The sequence below is a fragment of the Dendrobates tinctorius genome, unplaced genomic scaffold (assembly GCF_039654945.1).
Source record: "Dendrobates tinctorius isolate UK_male_01 unplaced genomic scaffold, ASM3965494v1 ptg000201l, whole genome shotgun sequence".
Classification (NCBI taxonomy): domain Eukaryota; kingdom Metazoa; phylum Chordata; class Amphibia; order Anura; family Dendrobatidae; genus Dendrobates; species Dendrobates tinctorius.
In genome coordinates, this window is record NW_027361868.1 from 10,491,337 (window position 1) to 10,518,454 (window position 27,118).

Consider the following 27,118-nt stretch of genomic DNA (forward strand, 5'->3'; position numbering starts at 1 on the left):
GTCAACATTGCGCAATGAAATTAGTGGGTATGAGCCAACATTGCTCAAATCTGTAAGGCAACCTTAAAAGTTTGCTACACTATTTTTACTTGATGAACTATTCACAGGATAGGCCATCAATATCAGATTGGTGGGAGTCCAATATCCAGCAGCACCATCCACTGATCAGATGTTCTCAGTGCCGACTGTGGCTGGATGTTGCCGATCTGAATCACACAGTTTCGTCAACTGTGTAGTGACCGCTACCAGGTACTGCAGATCCACGCCAATAGTGTTGGAGCTGACAGCACTGAGAACAGCTGATTGTGGTGGTTCCAGCTGTCGGACCTTTGCGCTAAGGATAGGTCATCAATTTCAAGTAGTGGAGCAGCTCTTTTAAAAAGAGCATGTTGGACAAGCTAATTAAAATGGACATCCTACAATGCCTTGATTTTCCAGCAGATAACGAGCACTTATAGTGTTCACACGTAGAGCTGATTGTTGGGGTTCCTTTATGTCAGACACATAAACCAGCTATCAAATTCTAGCTAAAGATAATGGAATAACTGATAAATATAGTTCCAAAGATTACCACAACTGATCCAATGCTCTGGACCAGTGTTCCGCAACTCTTACCTTTCCGACTGATGCAAAATCATACTCTCAGTATACTCTAGGGCATGCTAGGAGTTGTAATTTTTCAATAACTACATAGTCATGGGTTGGAGAACATTGCTAGACTATTCGAACCCATCAACAATGTATCGCTGGTGGGTGAGGACCCACTGTGCAACATGCCGGGCTTACCTTGGATAGGTGTAACTAAATGACTACCGGGTATTCGCTAGAGCCTCTGATGGTGAGAATTGGCTTTGAAGCTGGTAGTAACCAGGTAGCACTCCAGGGTAGTTTCTGGGTCATGAGTAGCTGACCGGAAGGTCAGAAGTATGGGTACAAGGTACAGAGGGGCAAGACAGAGGTATAGTCAGATGGTCCGAGGTCAGGGCAGGCAGCAGAGGATCAGTAACAGTAGCCGAGGTCAGGAGCAGAGCGGTCATGCAAGATGGGTATCAGAATACAGAGGAATGCGTGAACAGCTACTAACAAGATAGGAACCAACGTTCAGGTGGGGAGTGGTGGGAGGAGGTGCCTAGTAAGGGCCCTGCTAGCACAGTATAGGCTTGGGAAGCAAATCTCTGCCGGACCCAGCAGGGTAAAATTCCTGCAGAGATCGTCCACGCCTCCCTAAGATCTAAATGAATTCCATACAGGTGCTGCAAGAAGCAGACTAGCGGGGTAGCCTGACACTGGGAGAAACCGCACCGAGGCGTGCGAGTTACTGCCGTGACACGCATACTATTCATTGTGCTTGTTTATCATTTCTACCCTCCGTCCATCGAGTGAACGCACGATCACATCTGCTACATTATTTAATTCCCTCCATAGAATTCGTCTACTTTGTCAGCAGAAGGGATACAATTGCACATTCCTTCATGGTTGATACACAAAAACTAAACCTCAACTGAGTTTGACAAAAATACATTCAGTATGAAGCAGAAGCGAGCAATCAGACAAAATTAAATCAGCAGGAATGTTCCAGAGCTCTGCGGACGGTCCACTGAGAAAGATAATAGCTGCGATTGTCACAGAAGATAAAATGGTTCGGGGTAAGATCTGATACTATAATATTTAACTATCATGTCATGTAGGCACAGAGCGCCGCTTGTTTGCATGGGTTACACATTATATACATCGCCTACCAAGTGTATTAAAGATGTTATCACAAAAAAATATTCTTCAAAACTCAATACAGTATGTGAAACGATGCATCAATTAAAAAGAGAGTGCAATTTTGTAACTACATGAGATTTTCACCAGTGACCTTGCTGCTTCTCCTGTGGCTGCAGAGTAGGTCCACCTGCAGTGGTGGACGCACATGCTCAGTAGCTTCCCTGCTCATGTTGTGTAGTGATCTGACAGTGAGGAGGGAGATCCTAGTGGTTCTATGTGAGGGACTATTTTCTCTGTAGATCAGAGAAGGAAGACGGGAGGGGAGGAGTTGGCAGCAGCTAATTGCAATGGACTCCTGGGAAATTCTGTTGCTGACTGATCACATGTGACAAATTACTGAACGCTCACAGAAAGAGAAGAGACCAAAACTGCAAAGGATTGAGTATACATAGAAGTAAGGGTGAAAAATACACTGGAGGGTGGAGAGTAATGAGCCTGCACAGTTCCATGATCTATGGGTACAGGTAATGTACAAATATCAATTAAAGAAGTTGTCCGGGCTTGAATTTAATGTCTGAAGTCACTATGCGACTTGTGAGTCCTCATAGAGAGCGCACTGCAAGCTGTGAGGATTGTCTGATGTGGGAGTGGACAGGTGCCATTTGCATACATGCGGTTACATGCAGACTAGAAGTGGGCGGCCTGGCTCAATAGAAGTGTATTGACTGAGACTGGGCACGACTAGCCAGAATGTGACTGGACATTTTGCAAATCGCATACTTGAGGTCACATTCCAGTCCGCCCCCCCGTGCTTTACTCATCCTCCTTGGACCCCCACCTGACTCTCTGCTACTCCCTCCGGTGTCTGTTTTAGTCTGCAGTGCTGTCGTTGTGTCAACAGCACTGCAGCCAATGAGTGAGCTCAGCTGTTTTGAGCCGTTTGCGCTCTCATCATAGTCAAAGCCACTGAGCTCAGTGATTGGCTGGAGTTCAATAAAGACAGATAAAAAGAGTTACAAACTGCCTGACAGAACGAGCTCACTAACTGATTCTTCGTGAAATCATTCTGCAGCCTAAAATGTGCAGGAAACAAAGAGTCTGTAAAAACCAAATGGTGCAAAATTTCTGATTAAACCAAATTGCAAAAAATTATTTTCATCCCAAAATACAGGAAGAAAAAACAACAACTTTGCCTCCCCCAAGATGTTCATATCCTTTAAGAACCCCGATTAGGAAATAATTAAACTGTCTTTTCCACGTTAGAAGGTGACATCCATCCAGCCATGATTCCAGTAAAGTTTTTGACTTTGGGTGAGATCGATGTGAATAAACGTTTGTTTGACGGACGTATCGAGAACCGTGAAGATTGACTGTCTTAACGTATCATTCAAGCGGTGCAGCCTCGCTAATTAATACCGGCCTTGGTTCTGAAAAGCCGCAGCCATCCACCACTTAGTACTGGACGGATTCCAGCTCAAGCATTTCAGAAATCAGTCTCGTCTTTTAAAACAAGTGGATTTTGTTTGAAACCTGATGAGCTTTCAAAGCAAGATCAATTTGGTTCAATCCCTCTATCCCGTCCACTCAGCAGGTTTTCATTATCTGAGAGCACCTCGGTGCAGAGAAGGCAACACACGGCCTGTAGGATTGTCCTTGACTTTCTAATGTAGCTGGATGGAAGATTAATGCTTCTCCGACACCTCGGAGATGCCAGGATCTATGTACTGATATTTACTGTACACTGGACCTGGAAGCTCTACGCTTGATCGGTCTATATTGCCAACATGAAGGTCACAATGTTGCAAAAACTTTAGCCACAGTGCCAACATTTTGGATCTCATACATAAAAATGAAAACTACTTTTACTTACCATGGAAAAATAAATCGTCCATCTCATTGGTATGGGAAATGCATCCAATTTTTAACCCCTTAATGACAACCAATACGTCTTTTAACTGACCTCAGATATAAGAGAATATCATCCCCATACAGGTGACAATCCAGCAGCTGTCGGCTGTCCACTATAGCTGACAACTTGCTGTATCACAAACGATCAGTGTTGGAACCGTCCAGATCTGTTTAACCCCTTAGTTGCTGCTGTCAAAAGTGACTACATCGGAAAAATGGTAAATAGATTGTGGGGGCTTCCGTTTTAATCTAATTGACACACCGAAATCATGATTGTGTGGTCCTGATGTTTGCCATAGCAGTTCATGGCTAAATAGCGGCCTGAGAGTCTACCGGATATACACTCTGTGCAGAATTATTAGGCAAATGAGTATTTTGATCACATCATCCTTTTTATACATGTTGTCCTACTGCAAGCTGTATAGGCTTGAAAGCCAACTGCCAATTATGTAAATCAGGTGATTTGCATCTCTGTAATGAGGAGGTGTGTGGTCTAATGACATCAACACCCTGTATAAGGTGTGCTTAATTATTAGCAACTTCCTTTCCTTTGGCAAAATGGGTCTGAAGAAAGATTTGTAGGACTCTGAAAAGTCAAAAATTGTGAGATGTCTTGCAGAGGGATGCAGCAGTCTTGAAATTGCCAAACTTTTGAAGCGTGATCACCGAACAATCAAGTGTTTCATAGCAAATAGTCAACAGGGTCGCAAGAAGCGTGTTGTTTAAAAAAGGCGCAAAATAACTGCCCATGAATTGAGGAAAATCAAGTGTGAAGCTGCCAAGATGCCATTTGCCACCAGTTTTGCCATATTTCAGGGCTGCAACGTTACTGGAGTATCAAAAAGCACAAGGTGTGCCATACTCAGGGACATGGCCAAGGTAAGGAAGGCTGGAAAATGACCACCTTTCAACAAGAAACATAAGATAAAACATCAAGACTGGGCCAAGAAATATCTTAAGACTGATTTTTCTAAGGTTTTATGGACTGATGAAATGAGAGCGACTCTTGATGGGCCAGATGGATTGGCCCGAGGCTGGATCAGTAAAGGGCAGAGAGCTCCACTCCGACTCAGACGCCAGCAAGGTGGAGGTGGGGTACTGGTATGGGCTGGTATCATCAAAGATGAACTTGTGGGACCTTTTTGGGTTGAGGATGGAGTGAAGCTCAACTCCCAGACCTACTGCCAGTTTCTGGAACACACCTTCTTCAAGCAGTGGTACAGGAAGAAGTCGGTATCGTTCAAGAAAAACATGATTTTCATGCAGGACAATTCTCCATCACATGCATCCAAATACTCCACAGTGTGGCTGGCCAGTAAAGGTCTAAAAGAAGAAAAAATAATGACACAGCCCCCTTGTTCACCTGATCTGAACCCCATAGAGAACCTGTGCTCCCTCATAAAATGTGAGATCTACAGGGAGGGAAAACAGTACACCTCTCGGAACAGTGTCTGGGAGGCTGTGGTGGCTGCGGCACGCAATGTTGATCGTAAACAGATCAAGCAACTGACAGAATCTATGGATGGAAGGCTTTTGAGTGTCATCGTAAAGAAAGGTGACTATATTGGTCAATGATTTTTTTTTTTGTTTTTGAATGTCAGAAATGTTTATTTCTAAATTTTGTGTTGTTATATTGGTTTTCCTGGTGAAAATAAACAAGTAAGATGGGTATATATTTGGTTTTTATTAAGTTGCCTAATAATTCTGCACAGTAATAGTTACCTGAAAAAACAGATATCCCCCTAAGATAGCCAAATCTAAAAAAAACCACTCCAACTTCCAAAAATATTAAGCTTTGATATTTATGAGTCTTTTGGGTTGTTTAAGAACATAGTTGCTGTTCAATAATAAAAAGAATCTGCTCAAATACAACTTGCCTAATAATTCTGCACGCAGCGTAGCGGTCAGTTCAGAAGTTAGGGTAATGACATTTAGGTGGCAAACAAACATTTTTTCATTCCTGCTATACCACTTTGCATTAATTCCTGAAAATCACTTGAAGGGTTAGTAAACTACTTGACAGAAGTTTTCAATATGTCAGGGGGTGCTGTTTTTAAAATGGTATCACTTTTTGAGATTTTCCAATATATAGCACCCCCAAAGTCACTTCAAACCTGGATAGGTCCCTCAAAAAATAAATTTTGTAACTTTCCTTGCAAAAATGAAAAACTACTGCTACAATTTTAAACCTCCTAAAAGCCTAACAAAATAAATGCGCGTTTTAAAAATGGTGCTGATGTAAGGCAGACATGTGGGAAATGTTATTTATTAATGTTTTTGTGTGGTGTGACTATCTGGATTAAAGGGATAATCATTCAAAGTTTAAAAATTGCAATTTTTTACATTTTTGTCAAGTTTCTGATATTTTTTTATAAATAAACACAAAACATATCAATCTAAATTTACCATTATCATAAATTATAATGTGCCACAAAAAAACTATCTCAAAATCAATGGGATTTGTTAAAGCGTTCCAGAGTTATCACCACATAAAGTGATATAGGTCAGAATTTTAAAAATTGACACCGTCACTAAGGGGTTAATCAAGACTCGGGTCACACCAGCGTATATTCTCTCATCTGAGAGAATCGGGCCGATTAAGCAAATCACACTCTGATCAAACTGTGATCCGAGTTAGATCAGAGTGTGATCATAGTGTGTTCCAGTTCTCTCGGATGAGGAGAAGATTTGGAAAAAAAATGTCTCCATCTTCTCCCTTCTGTAAGTCCGTGGAAAATCGGACCACACTCAGATGATATCCTAGTGCAGTCCGATGGTTTCCATGCACTCACTGACTGTCACGGCAGAGTGCAATCAAAATATTGGATGAAATTCAGGCATACTGTAATTTTTTTCCCAGGATCAGCTCGGTCAGAGGAAAAAATTGGACATGGTCATGGTCCCATAGCATAACATTGGTCCAAGTGCGATCCAATGTTTTGCCAGATCGTACTTGCACCGAAACTATGGTTATGTGCATGAACCCTAAAATTAACTATGAATAACTGTGCCAAACTGCGCTGAAACTCCATCAAGTGCGAAGCCGGTTTTTGTTTTTGAGTTTCATTTTTTCCACTTCATCTTTTTGAGTGCTGTATCTTTTTTATGTTGGACTTGTGTGAGATCTTGTGTTTCCTGTGCTGAGCTATAGTTTCAATGATACTATTTTGAATAAACAATGTCTTTATCACTTTTTATTATATTTTTTGGGGAACAATTTGGGAGGGGTTTTTATGGACAAGGGCCCAGGCCCGGATTGGTAATATGCCCAACCGGGCATTTTCCCGCTGGGCCGCCTGCTCATCTGGCTGCTTGCCAGCTGATGCGGCTACTGGCCTGGCTGTTGTTCCTGCCGCCGGCCCTCTGCGCGCACTGCAGGGAGATAAGCGGCCACGCACCCCATCCTCGCCCTAGCATGAGACCTCCCCCCCCGGCAGCCACTCACAGCATCGCTTGCCTGCTCTCTTCTCTGTACACAGGACCTGTGATGAGGTCACAGGAGGGGAGTAGTCAGGGGTCACATGATCAGGAGCCTTTGTCCAGACCCCTAATCATGTGACCCCTGACTCCGCCCCTCCTGTGACCTCATCACTGGTCCTGTGCCCACAGCCCTGCCTCTTGGTGTCTGCCGGACTCTGCTGGGCTGGTTGTCATGGTGTTGGATGAGGTAAGTATGTGTGGGGTCAGGAGGGGTTTACAGGGTGGATGTAGCAGAGCTGTGTGTGTATGAGGTGTATGGAGCGGAGCCGTGTGTACGAGGTGTACAGAGCGGAGCCGTGTGTGTACGAGGTGTACGGAGCGGAGCCGTGTGTGTGCGGGGTGTACGGAGAGCAGCCGCATGTGTACGAGGTGTACGGAGAGGAGCCGTGTGTGTACGAGGTGTACGGAGAGGAGCCGTGTGTGTACGAGGTGTACAGAACGGAGCAGCGTGTACGAGGTGTACGGAGAGGAGCCGCGTATGTACGAGGTGTACGGAGCGGAGCCGTGTGTGTACGGGGTGTACGGAGTGGAGCCGCGTGTGTACGAGGTGTACGGAGAGGAGCCGCGTGTGTACGAGGTGTACGGAGAGGAGCCGCGTGTGTATGAGGTGTACAGAACGGAGCTGCATGTACGAGGTGTACGGAGAGGAGCCGCGCATGTACGAGGTGTACGGAGCCGTGTGTGTACGGAGCGGAGCTGTGTGTGTACGAGATGTACGGAGCGGAGCCGCGTGTGTACGAGGTGTACGGAGCGGAGCCGCGTGTATACGAGGTGTACGGAGAGGAGCCGTGTGTGTACGAGATGTACAGAATGGAGCCGCGTGTACGAGGTGTACGGAGAGGAGCCGCGTGTGTACGAGGTGTACGGAGCGGAGCCGTGTTTGTACGGGGTGTACGTAGAGGAGCCGCGTGTGTACGAGGTGTACGGAGAGGAGCCGCGTGTGTACGAGGTGTACGAAGAGGAGCCGTGTGTGTATGAGGTGTACGGAGCGGAGCCGTGTGTACGAGGTGTACGGAGCGGAGCCGTGTGTGTATGAGGTGTACGGAGCGGAGCCGTGTGTGTGCGGGGTGTACGGAGAGGAGCCGCGTGTGTACGAGGTGTACGGAGAGGAGCCGCGTGTGTACGAGGTGTACAGAACGGAGCAGCGTGTACGAGGTGTACGGAGAGGAGCCGCATATGTACGTGGTGTACGGAGCGGAGCCGCGTGTGTACGGGGTGTACGGAGAGGAGCCGCGTGTGTACGAGGTGTACTGAGAGGAGCCGCGTGTGTATGAGGTGTACAGAACGGAGCCACGTGTACGAGGTGTACGGAGAGGAGCCGCGCGTGTACGAGGTGTACGGAGCGGAGCCGCGCGTGTACGGACAGGAGCCGCGTGTGTACGAGGTGTACGGAGCGGAGCCGCGTGTGTACGGAGAGGAGCCGCGCGTGTACGGAGAGGAGCCGCGCGTGTACGGAGAGGAGCTGTGTGTGTACGAGGTGTACGGAGCGGAGCCGTGTGTGTACGAGGTGTACAGAATGGAGCCACGTGTACGAGGAGTACGGAGAGGAGCTGCGTGTGTACGAGGTGTACGGAGCAGAGCCGTGTTTGTACGGGGTGTATGTAGAGGAGCCGCTTGTGTACGAGGTGTACGGAGAGGAGCCGCGTGTGTACGAGGTGTACGGAGAGGAGCCGCGTGTGTACGAGGTGTACGGAGAGGAGCCGTGTGTTTATGAGGTGTACGGAGTGGAGCCGTGTGTGTACGGAGCGGAGCCGTGTGTGTACGAGGTGTACTGAGCGGAGCCGCGTGTGTACGAGGTGTACGGAGCGGAGCCGTGTTTGTACGGGGTGTACGTAGAGGAGCCGCATGTGTACGAGGTGTACGGAGAAGAGCCGCGTGTGTACGAGGTGTACGGAGAGGAGCCGTGTGTTTATGAGGTGTACGGAGCGGAGCCGTGTGTGTACGAGGTGTACGGAGCGGAGCCGTGTGTGTACAAGGTGTACTGAGCGGAGCCGCGTGTGTACGAGGTGTACTGAGCGGAGCCGCGTGTCTACGAGGTGTACTGAGCGGAGCCGCGTGTGTACGAGGTGTACTGAGCGGAGCCGCGTGTGTACGAGGTGTACTGAACGGAGCCGCGTGTGTACGGGGTGTACAGAGAGGAGCCGCGTGTGTACGAGGTGTACTGAGAGGAGCCGCGTGTGTATGAGGTGTACAGAACGGAGCCACGTGTACGAGGTGTACGGAGAGGAGCCGCGCGTGTACGAGGTGTACGGAGCGGAGCCGCGCGTGTACGGACAGGAGCCGCGTGTGTACGAGGTGTACGGAGCGGAGCCGCGTGTGTACGGAGAGGAGCCTCGCGTGTACGGAGAGGAGCCGCGTGTGTACGGAGCGGAGCTGTGTGTGTACGAGGTGTACGGAGCGGAGCCGTGTGTGTACGAGGTGTACAGAATGGAGCCACGTGTACAAGGAGTACGGAGAGGAGCTGCGTGTGTACGAGGTGTACGGAGCAGAGCCGTGTTTGTACGGGGTGTACGTAGAGGAGCCGCTTGTGTACGAGGTGTACGGAGAGGAGCCGCGTGTGTACGAGGTGTACGGAGAGGAGCCGTGTGTTTATGAGGTGTACGGAGTGGAGCCGTGTGTGTACGAGGTGTACGGAGCGGAGCCGTGTGTGTACGAGGTGTACTGAGCGGAGCCGCGTGTGTACGAGGTGTACGGAGCGGAGCCGTGTTTGTACGGGGTGTACGTAGAGGAGCCGCATGTGTACGAGGTGTACGGAGAAGAGCCGCGTGTGTACGAGGTGTACGGAGAGGAGCCGTGTGTTTATGAGGTGTACGGAGCGGAGCCGTGTGTGTACGAGGTGTACGGAGCGGAGCCGTGTGTGTACAAGGTGTACTGAGCGGAGCCGCGTGTGTACGAGGTGTACTGAGCGGAGCCGCGTGTCTACGAGGTGTACTGAGCGGAGCCGCGTGTGTACGAGGTGTACTGAGCGGAGCCGCGTGTGTACGAGGTGTACTGAACGGAGCCGCGTGTGTACGGGGTGTACGGAGAGGAGCCGTGTATGTACGAGGTGTACAGAACGGAGCCGCGTGTACGAGGTGTACGAAGAGGAGCCGCTGGTGTATGAGGTGTACGGAGCAGATCCGTGTGTGTACGTAAGGGGTGTACAGAGAGGAGCCACGTGTGTACGAGGTGTACAGAACGGAGCAGCGTGTACGAGGTGTATGGAGAGGAGCCGCGTATGTACGAGGTGTACGGAGCGGAGCCGCGTGTGTACGAGGTGTACGGAGAGCAGCCGCGTGTGTACGAGGTGTACGGAGAGGAGCCGCGTGTGTATGAGGTGTACAGAACGGAGCCACATGTACGAGGTGTACGGAGAGGAGCCGCGCGTGTACTAGGTGTACGGAGCGGAGCCGCGTGTGTACGGAGAGGAGCCGTGCGTGTACGGAGAGGAGCCGCGTGTGTACGGAGCGGAGCTGTGTGTGTACGAGGTGTACGGAGCGGAGCCGCGTGTGTGCGAGGTGTACGGAGCGGAGCCGTGTGTGTACGGGGTGTACGGAGAGGAGCCGCGTGTGTACGAGGTGTACGGATAGGAGCCGTGTGTGTACGAGGTGTACAGAATGGAGCCGCGTGTACGAGGTGTACGGAGAGGAGCTGCGTGTGTATGAGGTGTACGGAGCAGAGCCGTGTTTGTACGGGGTGTACGTAGAGGAGCCGCTTGTGTACGAGGTGTACGGATAGGAGCCGTGTGTGTACGAGGTGTACAGAATGGAGCCGCGTGTACGAGGTGTACGGAGAGTAGCTGCGTGTGTACGAGGTGTATGGAGCAGAGCCCTGTTTGTACGGGGTGTACGTAGAGGAGCCGCGTGTGTACGAGGTGTACGGAGAGGAGCCGTGTGTGTACGAGGTGTACGGAGAGGAGCCGTGTGTTTATGAGGTGTACGGAGCGGAGCCGTGTGTGTACAAGGTGTACGGAGCGGAGCCGTGTATGTACGAGGTGTACTGAGAGGAGCCGCGTGTCTACGAGGTGTACTGAGCAGCGCCGCGTGTGTACGAGGTGTACTGAGCGGAGCCGCGTGTGTACGAGGTGTACTGAGCGGAGCCGCAAGTGTACGAGGTGTACTGAGCGGAGCCGCGTGTGTACGGAGGAGAGCCGTGTGTGTACGAGGTGTACAGAACGGAGCCGCGTGTACGAGGTGTACGGAGAGGAGCCGCGTGTGTACGAGGTGTACGGTGCGGAGCCGTTTGTGTACGGGGTGTACGGAGAGGAGCCACAGGTGTATGAGGTGTACGGAGCGGATCCGTGTGTGTACGTACGGGGTGTACAGAGAGGAGCCGCGTGTGTATGAGGTGTACAGAGAGGAGCCGTGTGTGTACGAGGTGTACAGAACAGAGCCGCGTGTACGAGGAATACAGAACGGAGCCGCGTGTACAAGGAATACAGAACAGAGCCGCGTGTACGAGGAATACAGAATGGAGCCGCGTGTACGAGGTGTACAGAGAGGAGCCGCACGTGTACGAGGTGTACGGAGTGGAGCCGTGTGTGTACGGGGTGTACGGAGAGGAGCCGCGCATGTATGAGGTGTACGGAGAGGAGCCGCGTGTGTACGAGGTGTACGGAGCGGAGCTGGATGTGTACGAGGTGTACGGAGAGGAGCCGTGTGTGTATGAGGTGTACAGAACGGAGCCGCGTGTATACGAGGTGTACGGAGAGGAGCCGTGCGTGTACGGGGTGTACGGAGAGGAGTCGTGCGTGTACGGGGTGTACGGAGAGGAGCCGTGCTTGTACGGGGTGTACGGAGAGGAGCCGTGCTTGTACGGGGTGCACGGAGAGGAGCCGTGCTTGTACGGGGTGTACAGAGAGGAGCCGTGCGTGTATGGGGTGTACGGAGAGGAGCCGCGCGTGTACAGGGTGTACGGAGAGGAGCCGCGCGTGTACGAGATGTACGGACCGGAGCCGTGTGTGTACTTGGTGTACGGAGCGGAGCCGCTTGTGTACGGGGTATACCGAGCGGAGCCGTGTGTGTACGGAGTGGAGCCATATGTGTACGGGATGTACGGAGTGGAGCCAAGTGTGTACGAAGCATACAAAGCGGGCTTTTCCCACGGACACAGGAGTACACAGCGGAGCCCCGAGGAGCATTTTAAAACTCACAAATGACATTCCACTTGGAAGTGATATGCCGGAAGCTGACCGGAAATGAGATAATTTCATGAGGAGATTGTGATGGAACTAGGAATGCTTCAGTTCCATCACCAAGTCCTCCTCCAACAGCACGGACAGCGGGATTGCCTTGGAATCGGGGATGCCGGCCATGTGAGCGGATCATGATATGTCCTGCATCGGGAGGCTCAGGTGGGCACTACAATGGGAGCCGGGCTGCTATAGTATCTTTATAGAATCTTTGTTTATTTCTTTCTCTCTTTTTCTTTCTTTCTCTGTTCTTTCTTTCTCATTCTCTGTTCTGTCTTCCCCTCATTTTCTTTCTCTCTCTCTGTTCTTACTTTCTCTCTCTAATCTTTCTTTTTTCTTTCTCTCTCTCTCTGTTCTTTCTTTCCCCTCTTTCTTTTTCTTTCCCCTCTTTCTTTCTCTCTGTTCTTTCTTTTCTTTACTTCTTTCTTTCTCTATCTGTTCTTTCTCTGTCTGACTCTGTTCTTTCTTTCCCCTCTTTCTTTCTCTCTCGCTCTTCTTTCTTTCTCTCTCCGTTTTCTTTTTTCTCTCTCTCTCTGTTTTCTCTCTTTCTCTAGTCAGTGTGCCCATAATGCCAGCCACTGTGTCCTCAGTACCAGTCAGTGTGATCAGTAGTGCTAAATGGGTGCGGTTGGGTGTGCACATGGGTGTGACTAGTTGCGAAATGGATGTGGCCGGGGCGTGGCCTAAAATTTGCAGCGGCGCGCACTGCTGTCTTTCTCCCTCTTTCCCTTCTTCAAAAGTTGGGAGGTATGATAGGGGCGGCTGTGACCAGGGGGTCTGGTTGCCCAATGGATAGCAGTTCTGCCAGGAATTCTGTCACTGTGCGTACAAAAGGGGACAGAGCTTTGGGAGGAGTACTGTACCTAACAGCAATAAATAGAACTGAGCTGAAATACTGGGCACAGCTCTGACTACATGTTATATAGTCATGTTAATCTCCTCTCACTTCTTGTAAACTACAAGTGTACAAAGATATTATATAGTCACCATGTGACTAGTGGGCCTGTGTAACTTCAAATGCCAGGGCTGAATTTTAGTCCCAGTCCGACAAGGCAGTAAAAATTCTGCTTATTTTCTTACATTTTTATTATTAATTCTTGTCACAGGGATTTTGTGACTTAATTGCAGCTGTTAGTGATTAACAGTGGAATTTAAGGGGATAAATAGCAGCGATCTGAGCTAGCTCCGGTCACAACTGCTGGAGGTAGGTGCTTGTTGCATAACACAGCCAGCACCTGCCTGCTCCAATCACCCCACGCACACAGGCACTACACTGCAGATTGTCAGGATAACTATACTTCACCTCTGATTAGTCCCCTGATAAGCCAGTGAGACGGATATCTATATTGACCAGTTAAATATGCAAGCTGCCCCTTCAAAGAGGAAGAGGGCTTGAATTCTAGTGCCACCTATAGGACATAGCAATCCTAAAAGTCAATATTGACCCTTTAACATGCCATGCCACATGACTTAGGATAAATGTCAAACCATTATTTTACTTTCAGACTCAATGTTTTGGGATGTTGCCCCTCCTGAGTGCAAAGCATGAGATCTGATTTGTCTGCATGAGAGGCCTCTGAATGGGATCTAAGCCTCATTACGGTGGAATACCAGGCATGTCATTCTACACAAGGAGCAACGTTATCCCTTAGACCCCATTCAGAAGGCTCTCATACAGCCAAATCAGATCTCATGATTTGCACTCAGGATGAGCAACACCCCAAAACACGTGTCTGCAAAGTGAGATTCTGGTTTGGCTTTTATCATAAGTGGGCAAGGATCATTAAAGGTGGATATTGACTTTTTAGGATTGCTACTTCCAATAGGTAGCAAGGGTGTTCAAGTCATCATCCATTCTGAAGAGGTAACTTGCATTTATTGGTCAGAACAGCTGCCCCTCAACTTGGCTTGGCAGCCGAGTAAACAGCACATACAACGCCCAGCATCTCTGCTAACACCATCTCAGTGACTGGAGTAACGACGCAAGAGAAAAAAATAAAGCCTGAATAATGCCGTCATACAGCGCCAAATTCATGTTTATATGCAGCGGTTGAAAACTTTTTGTGATCACAACCAACAGATATATATGATGGGAAATATTGGCCATTAACCTAAATTCAATATATAAGCATAAAAATATATTCTGAAGCTGAAATGGACTATCCTAAAAAGGAAGATAAAACCATGATAAAAAAGAAAGCTCAAATATAAACTGCATCCGTACGATCACACTGTCTATATGTGGCCAATGGTGGCCACATATACTGTGACCTATGCACCCATGAGCACTTGTCCTGTTATTGACATTCACACCACCCATATGTGGCCGAATGAATGAATTCTTTACATAAGAGAATGGCATCGCAAAGCAGGAATTACAATGGGATGAAAACAATAGATAAACCTATCAATCTTCCTTTCAACGTACAAACAGGGGCAGCCCGCCATCATGACCCACATTAGGTTATGATATTACAATCATCCACAGATATATGATGATGAATGGACTTGTAAATGAAGACATAGAAGAAACAAATTCAATAATTTGTACTTATTTGTCTGTAAAACTGATACAACGTTAACCCTCTACAGAATTGTCAAGGGTGCAGTTATATCGGGTCCACAGAAAGTAGTCGTACCAGAGCCTTGGTGTCTTAGCTGACCTTAGGCTGCGCTTCATACTGCAGCTCAATACCGTGGCTTTTCCATTCAGCTGGTCAGTTTGCTGTTGGGAGTTAGATCCCTACCAATGAGATACTGAGAGGATTTCCAAAAAAAAGGCCAGTGTATATAAAAAGAATTATATGTAATTATTATTATATACAATTTTTTTACTTAGTGTAAATGCCGCTGTTCTCCTGAATCCGGCGTTGTTTCTCTTTTATTCCTGCACCTCTCCATTCCTGAGATATGGCCCGCTCTTCCCTATGCATAAATGTAGTCATGTTATGCTTGAGTAGCAACTCACTAGGGAAAATAAGCAATCAACTGAAAAACTGCAACTGACTCTTCCGGTTCCTGTACAGACTAGAGATCCTGACCCCACAGTCTCTAGTGGATCCTGCATGGGAAGAGATAGCCCTGACCACAGACTAGAAGATGGCAACTTGAACCTAAACTGCCTAAAAGGCCATTGAGTTCCTTCACGTTCCTCCTAAAGAACCAGAGTGCAGATCAGAGTCTTAATACCTACTAAAGGGAAAGTGTGCTGAAAAACAGATAGATCCCAAAGTGAGTAGACTGAACCATGAATACAAAGTATAAAGTACGTACTGCTAGACAATATGCAGCTACTTCCTAGAAAGCAACAGAAGATAGTTGCAGAGTAGAGTACAGAAACAGCGAAGAGATAACTGGAATTTCACAGAATGGCTGTAAACAACATTATGTGAGAACATTCAAATGAAAGTATTACCAGCTGGAAATACCAGCAGGGGAAAAGAATATAAAGCTGCACCCGAACAGTGATAGGGCAGACAAATAAAAACATCTCTGTTATACTAAACAGGCTGCAGCCTGAATATCAGAACTAAAACACCCGGGGAAAAGGTGTGTCTGCAGGAACTTGACGGACAGAGAAAATACAACCAAATACAGGCTCAAGGGTTTGAATCCAGGAGCATGGCAAGACATTTATGACAACTGGGTGTGGTCCTCAAGGAGACTTCCATGAAGAAGAATTGAGGGTCATGCCCACTTGACCAACAAGACAAGACATATATAGAGAAGAAGGGGCCATATCTCAGGAATGGAGAGGTGCAGGAACACATGAAAAACATTTTTGGATTCAGAAGAAGAGCGACATTTATACCAGGTAAAAAAGAAAAACATATTAACTGATAGGTCTTTTTTAGGCTCTATTTCACATGAACAACGGAACAACTTACCCAAAATTGCCACCACTTCATCATCCTGGATAACTTCCAAAGACCCCGACACCACAAAGCACAGCGTGTCTATACTCTCCCCAGCATGGTAGATTAGATCCCCCGGAGCGCAGTGCACAGTCTGGAACTCCATGGCGAGAGCCCTCAGGCAGCCATCACTGGCTAGTCGAAATGCAGGGTGCTCCTTGAATACTTTGCGGTTCAGGTGGACACAGATATCAGCTCGCATGTCTTTAGGGCAAATCTGGAGGACCTAGAAGACAATAAAGAAATAGTTACATATAAGGGTATGTTCACACAGCTGAATTTTAGCATTGATTTTTGTCATATATTCTGTGCAGAAATCCATGAACAAACTGCTTCCAACCCCTGAATTTTTACACTTGAAATTCACATTGTGAAAAACAGTGAAGTGTCATTCACTGAAGTGGATTCTGAGTGACAACCACAGAGTTAAGCTAGTTTCACATTAGCGTTTACGGCCGCAGCGTCGGGCTGCGCACGGCCGCCTCTAAGCCCCGCCCCTGCCACGCCTCTGTCGGTAGCTCCGCCTACGGACGCAGGACGCTGCATGCGTCCTGCGTCCCCTATCTTTAGCACTGGGGACGCATGCCATGTGCAGTATGCATTTGGCGGCGCATGCCTCCTTTTGACGCTGCGCCGACCAGTGCCAAACGCAACAGGTTGCAATTTGGTACGCTCGGCGCAGCGTCAAAAGGACGCATGCGCCGCCAAACACATACTGCGCATGGCCTGTGTCCCCAGTGCTAAAGATAGGGGACGCAGGACGCATGCATCGTCATGCGTCCGTAGACGGAGCTACCGGCGGAGGCGTGGCAGGGGGCGGGGCTTAGCGGCGGCCGTGCGCAGCCCGACGCTGCGGCCGTAAACGCTAATGTGAAACTAGCCTTAATCAGTATGTGGAATCGCAGTAGATAAAACTGTAAATCCATGGTAGAAATCCAAAGGTTGACCATGGATTTCTGTCACGGATTCTCTTGTAAAACTGTATTGAAGTTGTTCCACTCTTTGACCCTCTGTGTGAACGCAGCCTTAAACGGTTTGTTCCAAGTAGGAAAGGTGATAACTTACTGGTCACTAGGGGTCCAACCACTGGAATCCCCACTGATTTGGAGAATGGGGCTCTAAAGAATCCCTTCTCAATGGAATGCTTGCATTGGCGGGCGTGTGACCACAAGTATGTGATTTACATAGATATGGTCACGTGACAACATATACTTGCATTGAACGAGGCTGGAAAAGTCTAGTCAGAATGTGTCCAGAAGTATGCAAATTGTATACTTATGATCACATGATCGCCCGTCCCAGTGTCGGGGAATCCAAACAGCATGCAGTGTGCGCGATGTGGGTATTCACAAGTCTGCTGTCACATAGTAGACTGTACTGTCCCATATTGAACTAGTGGAATATTTTTCTAGTATGTGAAAGTTTTTTCTCAACAAAATTATATATCAGTATTAGGTTTCTAAGACCAAGTTGGATAAAATCTTTAAAGATTGTCTCATCATGGAAACCCCTTTCACAATGCGGCCAGAATGGTGATCCATTTTTTGGCTTAGGTCCTGCTCTCTGCCCCCCCAGCAAACAGTCAATTTTTTTCAGGGAAAACCTTAGCCTGCCAGGTATGTCTGCTACATGCTACATAGACAAGAGAAATGCATTATTACATGGGGGTCCTTCAGATTAACAACCATCTCTAGAAAACAAGGATTACATAAGTCTCCACCAGAACGGGAGACGCTGCAACATAGACGCTCATTCCCAAGCAACTCCTTTCAAAAACGTCCTTCAATAGCTTGTGCTTTTGCTGAAATAATATTACCTTGGATCACAAATAGGAAAAGTAATAAATCCGTCCACAAAATAATTTGCAGTAAACTTCAAAACATTTCAGAACAGATAGCAATACTGGATTTGCTTGTACAACATCCAGCAGTAGTGTAAAAATGTTTGAGGAACTTTCCAGCCTTCAGGTTGTAGGAGAAACTCATGTTCTTTGTTCTCCTGAGACTGCAGTGGGCGCAGACACGCAGAACATGCACTAAACAATATATATTAGGATTACACAACGTTACTTTCAGGCCTTGTGTGATTACCCTCATCCTTCCTTAAGGTTTATAGCGCAAATAATGGGGAGAGCCGTCTGTATTTCATGATTTGTTTGGTTGTACATTGCGGCACAAGAACCGTGAGCAATGATGCATATAATTATGGAGGCATTCAAGGTGGTTTACGAGGGAAGATTGCTGCAATTCTCCAAGCAATGTGATACATTCCAGATTATGAGGTCTGATGGCAAGGTTGGGAGGTTTTATCTGTGCATGGAAATCATGACTTATACAGGATCGGTCATTTTTTCTGACATGTCTGTTTTAGTAAATACTTGTATTCCCCATGGAATAGTTCTGAAATATCTTTACTTATAAATTTGTGTTGTGTTGGACTCTGTTATTCCTCCTACAAAGGTTTAAATAAATTAACAACTTGGTGTTACTATTCCCCTTGTCAAATAGGGTTTAAGGTTAGCAGTGTTTCTGGGAGGAATAATGGATTAATGGCGCTACATCTTCGTTTTAAGAGACGATGATCCAGAAAGCTTATTTCAGGAAAAATACATTTACGAAAACAGGTGTTGGAAAAAAATGTTGCAAAGTAAAAAGCGTTCAAAAACAGAAAAAGTAAAGGAGTTGGCCACTACGTGGACAACTTCTTCTCATACTCCACACTTGGCCACGATAAAATAATAAAGCCTATACTCACCTCCGGTGCTGGTGCCATTCCCTCAGTGTTGGCACTCATTCTCCCTGGGGCTCCCATGCTGTTCTTGCGCCACGTGACCCCGGCACCCAATCAGATCTGGCATCACTGTCCCCGCCTCTTGTCGAATTGAGCATGAAGTGAGATATACGTCACATATAAGTGAGATATAAGACGCAGCCTTGACTTCCTCTTCATGTTCAATTCAAGAAGAAAGGCAGGGTCAGTGAACAGAGACGTGATGTCAGTGGAAGCCCCTAAATCACTGGCAAGAGCGCTCTGTGACCGGTGTTTGCTGGTGGAGATCGGCGCTGAGCACAACAGGCAGACAGGAAGTAATTTTTCCGCCTGTTAGTTATTAAGCCCATAATAATAAAAAAAAACAGTCCAGGATAACACCTTTTATTCACTCTGCCTTGTCCAGGGAATTTACTTAGGAAATGAAATCTTAGCCCCAGATAGTGGAAAGCTTAGCTATGACTGGTCCCAGATAGTGGAAAGCTTAGCTATGACTGGTCCCAGATAGTGGAAAGCTTAGCTATGACTGGCCCCAGATAGGGGAAAGCATAGCTATGACTGGCCCCAGATAATGGAAAGCTTAGCTATGACTGGCCCCAGATTGTCGAAAGCTTAGCTATGACTGGCCCCAGATAGTGGAAAGATTAGCTATGACTGGTCCCAAATAGTGGAAAGCTTAGCTATGACTGGCCCCAGATAGGGGAAAGCTTAGCTATGACTGGCCCCTGATAATGGAAAGCTTAGCTATGACTGGCCCCACATAGTGGAAAGCTTAGCTATGACTGGCCCCAGATAGTGGAAAGCTTAGCTATGACTGGTCGCAGAGAGTGGAAAGCTTAGCTATGACTGGCTCCAGATAGTAAAAAGCTTAGCTATGACTGGCCCCAGATAATGGAAAGCTTAGCTGTGACTGGCCCCAGATAGTAAAAAGCTTAGCTATGACTGGTCCCAGGTAATGAAAAGCTTAGCTATGACTGGCCCCAGATAGTGAAAAGCTTAGCTATGTCTGGCCCCAGATAGTGGAAAGCTTAGCTATGACTGGCCCCAGATAGTGAAAAGCTTAGCTATGTCTGGCCCTAGATAGTGGAAAGCTTAGCTATGACTGGCCCCAGATAGGGGAAAGCTTAGCTATGACTGGCCCCAGATAATGGAAAGCTTAGCTATGACTCTTTCAGAGAGTGGAAAGCTTAGTTATGACTGGTCCCAGAGAGTGGAAAGCTTAGCTTTGACTGGCCCCGGATAGTGGAAAGCTTAGCTATGACTGGCCCCAGATAATGGAAAGCTTAGCTATGACTTGCCCCAGATAGTGGAAAGCTTAGCTATTACTGGCCCCAGATAATGGAAAGCTTAGCTATGACTGGCCATAGATAGTGAAAAGCTTAGCTATGACTGGTCCCAGATAATGAAAAGCTTAGCTATGACTGGCCCCAGATAGTGAAAAGCTTAGCTATGTCAGGCCCCAGATAGTGGAAAGTTTAGCTATGACTGGCCCCAGATAATGAAAAGCTTAGCTATGTCAGGCCCCAGATAGTGGAAAGTTTAGCTATGACTGGCCCCAGATAGGGGAAAGCTTAGCTATGACTGGCCCCAGAGAGTGGAAAGCTTAGCTATGACTGGTTCCAGAGAGTGGAAAGCTTAGCTATGACTGGCCCCAGACAGTGGAAAGCTTAGCTATGACTGGCCCCAGATAGGGGAAAGCTTAGCTATGACTGGCCCCAGATAATGGAAAGCTTAGCTATGACAGGCCCCAGTTAGTGAAAAACTTAGCTATGACTGTCCCCAGATAGTGAAAAGCTTAGCTATGACTGGCCCCAGATAGGGGAAAGTTTAGCTATGACTGGCCCCAGATACTGGAAAGCTTAGCTATGACTGGCCCCAGATAGTGAAGAGCTTAGCTATGACTAGCCCCAGTTAGTGAAAAGCTTAGCTATGACTGGCCCCAGTTAGTGAAAAGCTTAGCTATGACTGGCCCCAGATAGTGAAAAGCTTAGCTATGACTGGCCCCAGATAGTGGAAAGCTTAGCTATGACTGGCCCCAGATAGGGGAAAGCTTAGCTATGACTGGCCCCAGATAATGGAAAGATTAGCTATGACTGGTTCCAGAGAGTGGAAAGCTTAGCTATGACTGGCCCCAGACAGTAGAAAGCTTAGCTATGACTGGCCCCAGATAGGGGAAAGCTTAGCTATGACTGGCCCCAGATAATGGAAAGCTTAGCTATGACTGGCCCCAGTTAGTGAAAAACTTAGCTATGACTGTCCCCAGATAGTGAAAAGCTTAGCTATGACTGGCCCCAGATACTGGAAAGCTTAGCTATGACTGGCCCCAGATAGTGAAGAGCTTAGCTATGACTAGCCCCAGTTAGTGAAAAGCTTAGCTATGACTGGCCCCAGTTAGTGAAAAGCTTAGCTATGACTGGCCCCAGATAATGTAAAGATTAGCTATGACTGGCCCCAGAGAGTGGAAAGCTTAGCTATGACTGGCCCCAGATAGTGGAAAGCTTAGCTATGACTGGCCCCAGATAGGGGAAAGCTTAGCTATGACTGGCCCCAGATAATGGAAAGCTTAGCTATGACTGGCCCCAGTTAGTGAAAAACTTAGCTATGACTGGCCCCAGATAGTGAAAAGCTTAGCTATGACTGGCCCCAGAGAGGGGAAAGCTAAAGCTTAGCTATGACTGGCCCCAGATACTGGAAAGCTTAGCTATGACTGGCCCCAGATAGTGAAGAGCTTAGCTATGACTAGCCCCAGTTAGTGAAAAGCTTAGCTATGACTGGCCCCAGTTAGTGAAAAGCTTAGCTATGACTGGCCCCAGATAGTGAAAAGCTTAGCTATGACTGGCCCCAGATAGTGGAAAGCTTAGCTATGACTGGCCCCAGATAATGGAAAGCTTAGCTATGACTGGCCCCAGATAATGGAAAGCTTAGCTATGACTGGCCCCAGATAGTGAAGAGCTTAGCTATGACTAGCCCCAGTTAGTGAAAAGCTTAGCTATGACTGGCCCCAGTTAGCGAAAAGCTTAGCTATGACTGGCCCCAGTTAGCGAAAAGCTTAGCTATGACTGGCCCAGGATAGTGAAAAGCTTAGCTATGACTGGCCCCAGATAGTGGAAAGCTTAGCTATGACTGGCCCCAGATAGTGGAAAGCTTAGCTATGACTGGCCCCAGATAGGGGAAAGCTTAGCTATGACTGGCCCCAGATAATGGAAAGCTTAGCTATGACTGGCCCCAGAGAGTGGAAAGCTTAGCTATGACTGGCCCCAGATAGTGGAAAGCTTAGCTATGACTGGTCCCAGAGAGTGGAAAGCTTAGCTATGACTGGCCCCAGATAGGGGAAAGCTTAGCTATGACTGGCCCCAGATAGTGGAAAGCTTAGCTATGACTGTCACCAGATAGTGGAAAGCTTAGCTGTGACTGGCCCCAGAAAATGGAAAGCTTATGTGGCGCCCCTGAGGCTTCAGTCGCCACAGAGATACTGCACCTTCTCCTAAGGTGTAGTGCCCCACCATCCAGGTAGGGTGGGAACTCCTGACCACGCTCCAACACCTGCATTCCACACACAGGATAGTTCAGTGGGGCCACCTAACAGCTTCAGGCTGGGGGTTAGCAGAGCACCCCTCGTGGAACCCTGCTTCGTAACACGAGATGTGCTGGGAGGCGGGTGGAGTTAGATGATATAAAAGAGAGGGAAAGTGTAGGATTTCAGGTCAGTCTGGGGGGAGACCCAGAAGAGTCAGTCTGGGGTGAGTCCCAGAGAAGAAGGTAGCCAGACGAGGGTCTGAGGAAGAGAGCAGGCTGACAGCAGGTCAGCCTGAGAGGAGCTCAAGGCGGAAGAAGGCAGTCAGTCAGGAGAGGCTGAGGACTGGTCTTAGTGGAACGAGCTTCTCAGGAAAGGAAGAGAAGGAGAAAGAGACGTAGACTGAAGACTACAGATTCCATAAGAGAGAGATAGAACAGATCGGAACGAAGGAGAAGAAGAACAGAGAGGAGGAGTGGGTTGGATAGGAATCCTGCCTATAGGTTCTCAGCGCAAAGGCCGGGGCCCGGTCCCCGAGGTTGATTGGAATCTTTATGTCCGGCAACAGACACCGGAGGAGTAGTGAGCCGCTAACACCTTACTCCCACCATAGACTTGGGACACAACAGCGAAACGGATAGAGAGCCGGGATTCAGGAGAGGAGTCCCCGAAGCAGGCTACAGCTGTCTGTCATACAAGTAGAGACTAGGAACACCTAGAGAGAGGCATTCCAGGGTAACTAAGTACTGGAGTGCTTCGCACCTAAAAGCGCATTTGAGGAGTCTTCAGTGAAGGTAAATATTGGCGGAGTGTGGAAGGGAGAGTCCTGTCCTGCCTGGAGGTTGGCTGGAGCCCGGACCTGGAGAACACAGTACGGAGGCAGGCAGTTGTGTGAACTGCAAACAGTGAGTAAAGCTTTGGAACCGCATACTCTGGTGTCCTCCAGTTATTCCCGCATCGCTATAGCTGGGTAACAACATCAACACCATCCTGCGTGTCTTCTCATCCATTGCACCTACACTGCCCTGGGACTACAGCTCCACCTGTGGGGAGCTATACCATCTCTGCTGCACCACACCATCAGTCCCAGAGGATCTGTACGCAGCGTTGGCTAACACCTCACTTGCCAAATACCACGGGTGGCGTCACGAACTATACCAATAAACTCTAACACCTTTAACACCACCTCCATTGATATTGGGCGCCCAGGGCCACGGACCGGGTCACCGCTGCTGTGACACATTCCCCTGACACCGGTCCGGTACCGAGTACCCCACTGCCCTGGGCGAGCCGCGGGGCGACCCACTTAGCTATGACTGGCCCCAGATAGTGAAAAGCTTAGCTATGACTAGTCCCAGATAATGAAAAGCTTAGCTATGACTGGCCCCAGATAGTGAAAAGCTTAGCTATGTCTGGCCCCAGATAGTGGAAAGCTTAGCTATGACTGGCCCCAGATAGTGGAAAGCTTAGCTATGTCTGGCCCCAGATAGTGGAAAGCTTAGCTATGACTGGCCCCAGATAGGGGAAAGCTTAGCTATGACTGGCCCCAGATAATGGAAATCTTAGCTATGACTGGCCCCAGATAGTGGAAAGCTTAGCTATGACTGGCCCCAGAGAGTGGAAAGCTTAGTTATGACTGGTCCCAGAGAGTGGAAAGCTCAGCTTTGACTGGCCCCGGAGAGTGGAAAGCTTAGCTATGACTGGCCCCAGATAATGGAAAGCTTAGCTATGACTGGCCCCAGATAGTGGAAAGCTTAGCTATGACTGGCCCCAGATAGTGAAAAGCTTAGCTATGACTGGCCCCAGATAATGGAAAGCTTAGCTATGACTGGCCCCAGATAGTGAAAAGCTTAGCTATGACTGGTCCCAGATAATGAAAAGCTTAGCTATGACTGGCCCCAGATAGGGGAAAGCTTAGCTATGACTGGCCCCAGATAATGGAAAGCTTAGCTATGACTGGCCCCAGATAGTGAAACACTTAGCTATGACTGGTCCCAGATAATGAAAAGCTTAGCTATGACTGGCCCCAGATAGTGAAAAGCTTAGCTATGACTGGTCCCAGATAATGAAAAGCTTAGCTATGACTGGCCCCAGATAGTGAAAAGCTTAGCTATGTCTGGCCCCAGATAGTGAAAAGCTTAGCTATGTCTGGCCCCAGATAGTGAAAAGCTTAGCTATGTCTGGCCTCAGATAGTGGAAAGCTTAGCTATGACTGGCCCCAGATAGGGGAAACCTTAGCTATGACTGGCCCCAGATAATGGAAAGCTTAGCTATGACTGGCCCCAGATAGTGGAAAGCTTAGCTATGACTGGCCCCAGAGAGTGGAAAGCTTAGCTATGGCTGGCCCCAGATAGGGGAAAGCTTAGCTATGACTGGCCCCAGATAATGGAAAGCTTAGCTATGACTGGTCCCAGATAATGAAAAGCTTAGCTATGACTGGCCCCAGATAGTGAAAAGCTTAGCTATGACTTGCCCCACGTAGTGAAAAGCTTAGCTATGACTGGCCCCAGATAGTGAAAAGCTTAGCTATGACTGGCCCCAGTAAGTTAAAAGCTTAGCGATGACTGGCCCCAGATAGTGAAAAGCTTAGCTATGACTGGCCCCAGATATTGAAAAGCTTAGCTATGACTGGCCCCAGATAGTGAAAAGCTTAGCTATGACTAGCCCCAGTTAGTTAAAAGCTTAGCTATGACTGGCCCCAGATAGTGAAAAGCTTAGCTATGACTGGCCCCAGATAGTGAAAAGCTTAGCTATGACTGGCCCTAGATAGCGGAAAGCTTAGCTATGACTGGCCCTAGATAGCGGAAAGCTTAGCTATGACTGGCCCCAGATAGTGAAAAGCTTAGCTATGACTGGCCCCAGATAGTGAAAAGCTTAGCTATGACTGGCCCCAGATAGTGAAAAGCTTAGTTATGACTGGCCCCAGATAATGAAAAGCTTAGCTATGACAAGCCCCAGATAGTGGAAAGCTTAGCTATGACTGACCCCAGATAATAAAAATCTTATTTATGACTGGCACCAGATAGTGGAAAGCTTAGCTATGACTGACCCGAGATAGTGAAAAGCTTAGCTATGACTGGCCCTAGATAGCGGAAAGCTTAGCTATGACTGGCCCCAGATAGTGAAAAGCTTAGTTATGACTGGCCCCAGATCGTGAAAAGCTTAGCTATGACTGGCCCCAGATAGTGAAAAGCTTAGCTATGACTGGCCCCAGATAGTGAAAAGCTTAGCTATGACTGGCACCAGATAGTGGAAAGCTTAGCTATGACTGGCACCAGATAGTAGAAAGCTTAGTTATGACTGGCACCAGATAGTGGAAAGCTTAGCTATGACTGGCACCAGATAGTGAAAAGCTTAGTTATGACTGGCACCAGATAGTGAAAAGCTTAGCTATGACTGGCCCCAGATAATGGAAAGCTTAGCTATGACTGGCCCCAGATAGTAGAAAGCTTAGTTATGACTGGCACCAGATAGTGGAAAGCTTAGCTATGACTGGCACCAGATAGTGAAAAGCTTAGTTATGACTGGCACCAGATAGTGAAAAGCTTGGCTATGACTGGCCCCAGATAATGGAAAGCTTAGTTATGACTGGAACCAGATAGTGGAAAGCTTACCTAGGACTGGCCCCAGATAGTGGAAAGCTTAGCTATGACTGGTGTTGGCACCCCGGCTACAGGGGTTAGCCCCGAACTATTAATGGGACTTCTTGGATCAGAAGACCATAAATGGAGGTAAGCAATCCCATACAGGCGCTGCGTTACATATCACACGGTAAATGTCTGGAAGATGATAAACAACAGACGCTTTTCTTAGAATATTTAATTTCAGAGGAAACTATAATCCAGATGAATAATTCATCCATTAGTCACAGACAGAGCAGCTTATTCCCAGAGTCACTCTATATAATGCAGTTACTTATCCCATGGGTTGTAACTAATGTGGTTATCGAAGGCTTAATCAATATACTACCATTCTCCAGAGAGCAGATATTATTGACTCTCTAATGTTACCCCGTAGAAAATACAACATTCCTGGAACAGACGAGATCCTCCTTCCAATGGTGGAAACGTCGATCATCTTAGTGCGAGGACGAGCGGGGACCCTGACGTTTATTTACTGAAACATTTGTATTATTTCCCATCCAAGTAGCAAGCTCATTATTCAAGTCAGCGGCAGTGACAGCCTCCGGTGTCTACCTATCTACGTCCTCTGTGATTCTTACAACACAAGCAGCAATTTGATACATTAAGTGGTTTATTGAAATGTGCACAGCTTGTAATAAAAAATGGAGAAAGCCTGCTGCGGGCTAACGCTGGCGGCAATATTTGATGTGGCAAACACACATGAGTCACCCGTCGGCCTGACTCAATACTTTGTCAAGGAAGGCTAATGTATATAGTTGAAACTAGAAGTTTACATACACTACATAAAAAGACATGTCTGCATGTTTTTCTCAAAATCTGATATGAAATTAGAATAAACCTTTCCCATTTTAGGTCAATTAGATTTACCATAATTATTAATATTTGCCAAATGCCAGAAGAGTGAGAGAGAGAGAGTGAATGTTTTAAGGCATTTTTATAACTTACTGCAAAGTCAAAAGTTTACATACACTAAAATTACTATGCCTTTAAGCAATTCTGGACTGCCCAT

The 27,118-nt window shown here is 47.7% G+C and overlaps 1 protein-coding gene across 2 annotated transcripts in view; it reads right to left on the bottom strand.

The window, feature by feature from the left end:
* KCNH1 (potassium voltage-gated channel subfamily H member 1) overlaps positions 1-27,118 on the bottom strand; it is a 386,099-nt gene that overhangs the window by 139,085 nt on the left and 219,896 nt on the right. For both annotated transcript variants that reach the window (XM_073553403.1, XM_073553402.1), the window contains one exon: positions 16,156-16,408. In XM_073553403.1, the coding sequence (XP_073409504.1) occupies positions 16,156-16,408 (253 nt within the window). The remainder of the gene's footprint in view (positions 1-16,155; positions 16,409-27,118) is intronic.